Genomic DNA, 8,782 nt, shown 5'->3' with positions numbered 1-8,782 from the left:
TTGCAGATGTTGATTTTTCCAAGCTACTGGTATTCATGATTGCAGTTGATACTCAAAGAGCCTTCTTGGTTCTTAATAGACTGCATTTAGAAACACCTTAAAATTTTGTTTTGTATCTGTGTAGCTAAAGTAAAAAGCTATACTTAAAATTAAGGCAGTATAGAAAACCAACTGGGATACACTGTTGGCAACTGCCTCCATTGAGCTGGCTGCTGGAAAAATACCGGTTTCTTATCTTTTGTGTCAAATCTCCAAAGAATTATTCCTAGATGCTCTCTGCTGACCATATTCGCAGGTACTTAACATTACATTGAAAATTACAAGTATTCCTTTTCTTTCTTTTTTTAATGGCCACACCCATGGCATATGAAAGTTCCAGGGCAGGAATTGAATGTGACCACAGCTGCAACCCAAGCTGCAGCTGGGGCAACACAGGACCCTTCAACCCACTGCACAGGGCTGAGGATCAAACCCGAGCCTCCATGGTGACTGGAGCAGTTTGCAGTTGGATTCTTAACCAACTGTGCCACAGTGAGAACTCTACAAGTGTTCCTTCAATTTTCTGCCTGCTGAATGTTAGAGCTGGCTCACCTAATACCCTTACCTGTTAAGCTACTAAAAAATGATGGTGCATATTAAAGGAATTAGCACAATCTAAAAGCAGCAGTCCAGGACTTCCCTGGTGGCTTAGTGGATAAGGATTCAGCACTGTCACTGATGCAGCCTGGTTCACTGCTGTGGCGGAGGTTTCATCCCTGGCCCCAGAATATCCACAACAGAGCAATAACCCCACCCCACACACAAGAGCAGTAATCCAATATTAATTTTTATGAATGTGTGATAAATATATCCAGTTGCCTGAATTGGTAAGCCACACTACACTGATACAGTCTAAATTATCTGCTTGTGCAACAAAAGAAATTGGATGACAGGCCCATTAAAATAAACATTTCCTGTAAATTATAACATGCCCTACAGCTAGCTCCTTGACAGACGGGTAACAGCCCCTCTTTTCACATGTGCTATATAGTATTAGAAAGTGATTTTGAATTACTGGGGTTTTTTCCTAGGAAATATAATTCTATAAAGTTCTGCCCCCCCTTTTTTGGTTGGAAGCAGGAAATCCTTTCTATAATTTGTTTTGTTCAGAGGCTTAAAGACCCAGGTTATTTCTTAGGTCAAATCGCTATAAAATACAAATACCATTAAAAAGCTCTCCTGCTTAAGACTGTGCTTTTATAATGATCAGCAGGAAACCTGCAAGATAAGCGAACTTAGGCCAGGTACGGTGATTGATTGTCTGTATGGACAGCTTTAAGATCTTTTTCCGTCCTACAAAATTCAAATGACCAAAATCACTTCAGATTGAGAGGATATGAAAAGAGGAGCTGATATAAAGCACATAGGTACACATTCTTCCAAGTCACTGCACTAAAAGGTCTTTGGTAACTTGATTTGGATTTCACCCAAATTAATTCTGTCCCTTGAGTTGATTTGGTAAATGTATTTTGCTGGTTGACTTTAATGTTTTGAAGACCATGAAAGCAAAATACTTACATTATATGGCAGGGTTCATTTCTGTCTTTCAAACAGTGCCCGTTTTCCCATTTCTTCTTGGTAGGAAATGAAGTTTTTATATATTTTGATCCAGCATGTGTACTTTTGACTCCACACCATGGTGCATCTCAAGTTAAGCAGAGAAACAAGACTCTTAAAGAGGTTGCCTTTTAAAATTGTTTTTTTCTTTTCGTCTTTTTGTCTGTCTGTCTTTTCTAGGGCCGCTCCCATGGCATATAGAGGTTCCCAGGCTGGGGATCTAATCGGAGCTGCAGCCACCAGTCTGCGCCAGAGCCACAGCAACGTGGGATCCGAGCTTCGTCTGCAACCTACACCACAGCTCACGGCAACACCGGATCCTTAGCCCACTGGGCAAGGCCAGGGATCGAACCCGCAACCTCATGGTTCCTAGTCGGATTCGTTAACCACTGAGCCACGACGGGAATTCCTTAAAATTGTTTTTTAATGAATATTACCAAACTTATATATCCTTTAAAATATAAGCCATAATTCAGGTTAAAAAATGGTAAAAGGCAACAGAAAACCTCTCCAAGCAAGGTACAAGATAAAATCTTGAATTGTACAAATTCTTAAATGCTTTATGACTTTTATTCCTCTTTTACAGAAAAGACCTCAAGCTAAAAGAAATACAATTATAACATGAAGACTTCTGAGTTAAACTACTGTTTGCTTCTGTTTATGGCTTTGAATACTGGGATTATTTACTTACCTAATTCTTTAATAAAGAATTCACATTTTACAACTTTTGTATTTTTAATAAGATGATTTAATTTTCATGACTCTCCAAGGAAATATACATGATTTTTCCAGAATGGCTCAGTCTTGACTTTACTGAAAAAGTCCATGTGTATAGAGCCTTGAGTTCAGAGTGTAGATAAAAAAATTTTTATCTTCCAACTTTGTCTTAAGAGGTAGCAGATTAGTTCCTAAAATTCTTAAACCCAGTTTGATTTAAATGTTTGTAGTTTACTGAAAAAGTATTGTACTATTAAGCCATTACAAAGAGGACATTGTATAGAAAAAATTTTGAATGGTTTTTGAAACCCTGAGGTTTAGTTAAGATTCCTTGTTTAATAAAACAACCTTCTTAGTTACCACATATTCTGACATTCCATTTTTAAGTGCTTAGGCCTAGTCAAACTTCTAAAGTTGAAAAAACTGCTTGCATAAGTATTTTTCCATTACAACTCCCAAAGACTTTCTGAAAAGTATCATTATTGAGGTTGAGCATGCTTTTAAAAATATTTGTTCACTTTTTCTAGCGCTCTTTGGGTATGGTTTAATATGAAAATGTTCTAAAAGAAGACTTACCAGTCTCAATCATTAATTTTTCACTAGGTATTGACTTCAGAACTTCCAGATTAGCCTCAGTTTTCAGTGAGCTTTAAAAAATGTTATTCACATATGAAATTAAAAGATGCATTTAATGAATAACAACTTTTTCATATTATAGATTTGCCTAAACAAACTACAAAACTAACCCCAAATTCTGAAACAACACTTTGGTTGGCTACAATGGCTGTATGCTTTAGAGAGTATTTGCACATTCCTATCCTTACAGACTCCAGATTGATCTATTCCACCTAGATCCTGCCTTGTAGGGGTTGCAGTTTTTTTGTGCTTATCAGTTGACTGTCCAATAACTTTCCATTAACAGTCTATGTTCAACGATTTTTTTTTTTTTTTATGAATTTACTTCTCTGGATTATTTGCGTAACTCAGAAGGTCCTGATGGGACCTTTTCTGAATTTGAAGGTAAGGCCAATTTCTTTATGGACCATATACTCAGGGATTCAGTGGTATGAAGGAATCAGATACTCAAAGTTCACATTTCACTAATCAGAAAAAGAATCTCCACAAAGGATGAATATCTCAATCACTGTTAGAACATGGTATGAAACTAGAAAGCTGGTTAGGAGATACCAGTTTTATTCTCATTCCTATTTAGATCAACCCTCCCACCCCCCTCCAAAATACGAGGACTTAGGATCTTCCCTTACTCTTGACATTTCTGAAACTTGATAATGTGTCTGGGCATAAAACTTTTTTTCATCCATTCAAGCAGTTGGCACCTTCCCGTTTAGACTCTTCCCCACCCCCAACTCTAGGAAAACATGGAAAAATGAGTTTTTCTCTCATTTTATCTCTTCTTTCTGGGACTTTCATTAGGATTGGTCTGCTAGGCCTTGTTTCTTTTTTTAAAAAAAAAAAGTTTTATTGAAGTGTTAATTTGCAAGGTTGTCATAATTTTTTTTCTTTTTTTTAGGGCTACACCTGAAGCATATGGAGGGTCCTAGGCTAGAGGTCAAATCAGAGCTGCAGCTACTGGCCTACACCTCAGCCACACAAGATCTGAGCCATGTCTGCAACCTATACCACAGCTCAAGGCAACAGTGGATCCTTAACCCACTGAGCAAGGCCAGGGAGCGAACCCGCATCCTCATGGATACTAATCAGGTTTGTAACCTGCTCAGCCACAATGGGAGCACCCATTTGTGATCATTTCTTCTGTACAACAAAGTACACACATCCACGCCTATCCATTTTCTCCCATATTCTTTTCCCACATAGATGATCACAAAATACTGGATAGAGTTCTCTGTGTTATACAGTGGGTCCCTGTTGGCCAGTCATTGCATATACCTCGGTGTGCATATGCGGCCTTGTTTCTTTCATACATCTTTTCCTAGATTAATTTTCATTTCCAGACAGTCTCTGGACTGGAGGACAAGCAGCACAGAGGAGAGCAGGGTGAGGCAAGGACTGGAAATGGAGACTGCTTACTGGACAGAGGCACCGTCTCTTCAGCGTCACCCCATTCCAGAACACAGGTACACTATGACCCCCCCATGCCATTTCCCAGCAGGGATCAGAGGCGCCCTCTCTGGAGAAAGTGGACCAACCCACAGGAAGAGCCTGACAAGCTGATATTTAGGAGGCCCCAGGGACAAAGTCATTTGGCCATCTGGACCTGCAGTTGATGGGCTATCTCCTCCAGAGCTTCCAAACCGCTTTTTTTTTCCCTTCACTTTAAAAATGTACAGCAAATAACTGCCTGACATTTGAAGAAAGCCTTCAGTCATGATAGAGACCAAAACAAAAAGGGAAAGAAACTCAGGAAATAAAAGTATTAAATGGCAAGCAAAATAACTGAAAAATATATAATTTGTCTCTTTAAAGAGATGGGAAGATGCTGCATCTGCCAAATAAAAAAAAAGAGCTTTCAGAGACAAAAGCTCAAGTAAGTTGTATTAAAAAGGTTGAAAAATATTTTTTTGAAAGGAGGAAAAAAGTTACAAATTGTAGCATAAAAAAATGAGATCAGAGTATTAGGGAGGTCCAAAGAAAGGAGAGGAAAAAATTCGAGGAGTTCCCGTTGTGGCGCAGTGGTTAACGAATCTGACTAGGAACCATGAGGTTGCGGGTTCGGTCCCTGCCCTTGCTCAGTGGGTTAAGGATCCAGCGTTGCCGTGAGCTGTGGTGTAGGTTGCAGACGCGGCTTGGATCCTGAGTTGCTGTGGCTCTGGTGTAGGCTGGTGGCTATGGCTCCGATTAGACCCCTAGCCTGGGAACCTCCATGTGCCGCAGGAGCAGCCCAAGAAATAGCAAAAAGCCAAAAAAAAAAAAAATCGAGAAAATTCTCAGGACTGCCAAAGCCTCTTGCTGGAAGGGGCCAGCAGAGAATGACAAAAACCCAGCAAAACACCTCTGCACATTTTGATAATACCATAGATAAAGAACTAAAGCATTCCACACAGGAAAAATGTATGTCACAGGTAACGTACTGGCAAACACAATAGCAGCTGGAACCTAGAACAGGAATGTTGTAAGTTCTCAGTGAAAATAATTTCTAATCTAGAATTTTACACCTAGAAAAAACATCGTTTGTTTTTTTTCTTTCACTGACTACCCAAACTTTAAAGAGGAAGAGTAGAATTAATTTATTTTTTAATATGTTCCATCAAAACAAAATGGAAAATGAGGGATCTAAAAATAGAAAATAAAAATCTATCACAGAAAAGGCACTCATCCAAACTGTAGCTGAAAGGAAGTGTCAGGAACGAATGGAATTATCTGATTAGCCAGACAGGTTTCCTCGTGTGGAAAAACAAAAAAATTTTACAGAACTATTAGAAAGTGTGAAGGTTTCCAAGCTTTGAAGAAAGCCAAGCAAAAGTATGAGGAAAGATACTCCAGGATAATAAAAGTGGTATATCACGTGGTTCAGCAGTCACCAGTATTTAAACAGACATCATAATGAAAACACGAAATATGCATATCACCAAATTTCTCAAATAACTACACTGAGAGGGCTATAGAGGAAGTAATGGAGGTGGGGGGATTGGTTCTGGATATGAGAACTAAATACCTGTAAACCTTAATGGAAGCAGACAAAGGGAATGAATTAAAAGATAATGCCATGTACATAATATTTAGGCATATAAATATTTGTAAGGCAATAAAGTGGTTGTCTGGAAAAGTTAACGGGGTGGAGGGCATTCTGGGAGGCTGTAAGTCTTTCAGAACTACTACTTTATGAATGTATTCTCTCCATATCAATACAAATGAATTAAGTCATTAATTTAGAATATGGAAGAAGCATCTTGCTATAAGTCTGACTCCATGGTAAATATTTGATTCTATTTTTCAAAGGGGGAATTTAGTAAAAAATAATGTACTTGAAAAAGTAGCGATTTTAAGGAAATGAAACACTGAAGAGGGACAGCAAGTCATACTATTCGGCAATTTATTTAATGAGCTTCATTGACACCCTGGGAAAAGACACTGATAGAAGCTCACAAAATTACTTGGAAGAAAATGGGCCCAGGGACCCAGATGTGCTGGCTGACTGCCCTGGGTGCATGAGGCTTAGTGTATCAAATAGCAGGATGTTCACTGAGTGAGCAAGAGGACCCAGGTTCTTACACCTTGAGTGACTTTACACCTGCTTCTCTTCTACTTTGGCTGCCCCGCAGCATAGGAGTTCCTGGGCCAGGGGTCAGATCCAAGCTGCAGTTGAGACCTACACCACAACTGAGGCAATGCTGGATCTTTTAACCTACTGAACTAGGCTGGGGATAGACCTACATCCTGGCTCTGCAGAGACATGGCCAATCTACGGCAGGAACTCCTCTACCTGTTTCTTAACTTCTCTGAGCCTCGGTTTCTTGGCCTACAGAGATATATAAGACAATTTACATGATACTATGACCTTTCCCCCATAGTTGGACATCACACGTGTGTGTGTGTACACTTACCTCTATATGTGCGTATATAGATGTGAACATATATGTTTTAAAGGGATAAAGTGACCAGAGAATAAATTGCATTGCTAGAGAAATCTAGCTGCTGATCTCAAAACTGTCTTCTATTACTGGAATACGGAATAGCAATTTATAACTTTTGAGCCTTAACTTGTAATATACTGTGTAATTTCTGACATTTATTACTAAAATTCACAGACCAAGATCAATGCAAAGCACACACAAATTTTAATAAAAAACAAATTTAAGCCTTTACCAGCAATTTACTATAAAAAAATTTAAGGAATCTGCTTAATATAAAACTTAAAAACAAACCAAAAACCCTCAAGGACCTACCAACCATTAAATCCTATATAGAGACCCAAGTCCATCAGAGCAGCTGCTGCTTCCTTGGTACCATCAAATGAATGCACCTAAGGACATGAAGGTATAATTTTATTATAAAAAGTTTTTTCTTTAAAATTCTAAATAACATTAATAGGACTTTCTAAGCAAAAATATAGATGCAGTAGAGGTTTTTGGAACAAAAGGTTTCAAATGCAGCTCCAACACTTTTTTTTTTAAATCAAACTTTATAACCTATTATCATCTCAATGCAATAAGGCAAGAAGGAGATGGCTGCCTAGAATTTCTCTGTGTGCCAGCATTACTGCTGAACCCCCTGGAAAGGAGGCTGGAGGGGGGAAGCCATATTCTTAGGCAAAAGCATGATGAAAAGTTAGATATCTTACAGAACTATTTAGGAAATATATATATAACATATATATGTAAAATATATATGTATTTTTTCTTTATAGGCCACGCCTGCAGCAAATGGAAGTTCCAAGGCCAGGGATCAGATCCCACGGCCACAGCAATGTGGGATGTCTGGCTCGATGTCTTCAAACCATGTCTGCGAACGACACCACAGCTTGCAGCAATGCCAGGTCATCAACCCACAGTGCAAAGCCAGGGACTGAACCCACATCCTCATGGATACTAGTCAGGTTCTTAACCCTCTGAGCCACATTGAGAACTCCCATATATATATATATATATATATTTTTTTTTTTTTGGTCTTTTTGCCTTTTCTAGGGCTGCTCTCGCAGCATATTGGAGGTTCCCAGGCTAGGGGTCGGGTCGGAGCTGTAGCTACCAGTCTACGCTGGAGCCACAGCAACATGGGATCTGAGCCGTGTCTGTGACCTACACCACAGTTCACAGCAACACCAGATCCTTAACCCACTGAGCAAGGCCAGGGATCAAACCTGAAACCTCATGGTTCCTAGTTGGACTCGTTAACCACTGAGCCACGACGGGAACTCCTCTTTATTTGGCAATCTTTTTTTGATAAAAGTCAAACATTTAGGTTGGATTTGTTGCTGCTACTTAAAAAAACAACAACAACAACAAAAAAAAACTACAGCTGACCCTTGAACAACACAAGTCTGAACTGGGAAGGCCCACTTACACGCAGATTTTTTTCCACTGTATATGTACAGTACAACGTGGTCCTTGCTTTATTAAATCTGCACATAAGGAACTGTGGAGGAAGCGTGCATATGGAGGGCTGACTCTAAGTTACCCTCAGATCTTCCACTGCAAAGAGGGCTGGTGTCCCTAACCCCCATGTTGTTCAAAGGTCAACTGTATTATGAAATCATCCTGAAGAAAATAGGCTGAGAGGAAGAGCCTAAAGGTTGTAAGTGCCATCAGTAATCCTAAGGGCATTGCTGAAAGCCTCTCAATTCCCGAGGATGGAATTACAGGGTCGGTAAAGTACCGATGAAGATGTGTAGTGATATTAACATCACAGCAACGCAGAAAACACGCTTCTGGGTAGTAGTACAAACCAGGAAGCGGAGGCTAAAAACTGGAGACAACATAAACGAAACTATCAAAACAATGCAACATGGGCATGCACATAGCAAGTGCCCCGTGCCATCTCCTCTTCCTCGGCT

General features: G+C 39.5%; 1 protein-coding gene across 7 annotated transcripts in view; it reads right to left on the bottom strand.

Annotated features, from left to right (window-relative positions):
- TATDN1 (TatD DNase domain containing 1) overlaps positions 1-8,782 on the bottom strand; it is a 44,230-nt gene that overhangs the window by 2,465 nt on the left and 32,983 nt on the right. For all 7 annotated transcript variants that reach the window (XM_047783289.1, XM_047783290.1, XM_047783291.1 and 4 more), the window contains 3 exons: positions 7,179-7,255; positions 2,890-2,960; positions 1,558-1,684 (listed from right to left, as the gene is read on the bottom strand). In XM_047783289.1, the coding sequence (XP_047639245.1) occupies positions 1,558-1,684; positions 2,890-2,960; positions 7,179-7,255 (275 nt within the window). The remainder of the gene's footprint in view (positions 1-1,557; positions 1,685-2,889; positions 2,961-7,178; positions 7,256-8,782) is intronic.

The sequence above is a fragment of the Phacochoerus africanus genome, chromosome 6 (genome assembly GCF_016906955.1).
Source record: "Phacochoerus africanus isolate WHEZ1 chromosome 6, ROS_Pafr_v1, whole genome shotgun sequence".
NCBI lineage: Eukaryota > Metazoa > Chordata > Mammalia > Artiodactyla > Suidae > Phacochoerus > Phacochoerus africanus.
Note: the sequence above shows the minus strand (reverse complement) of the source record. Positions and strands in the feature narration are given on the sequence as shown.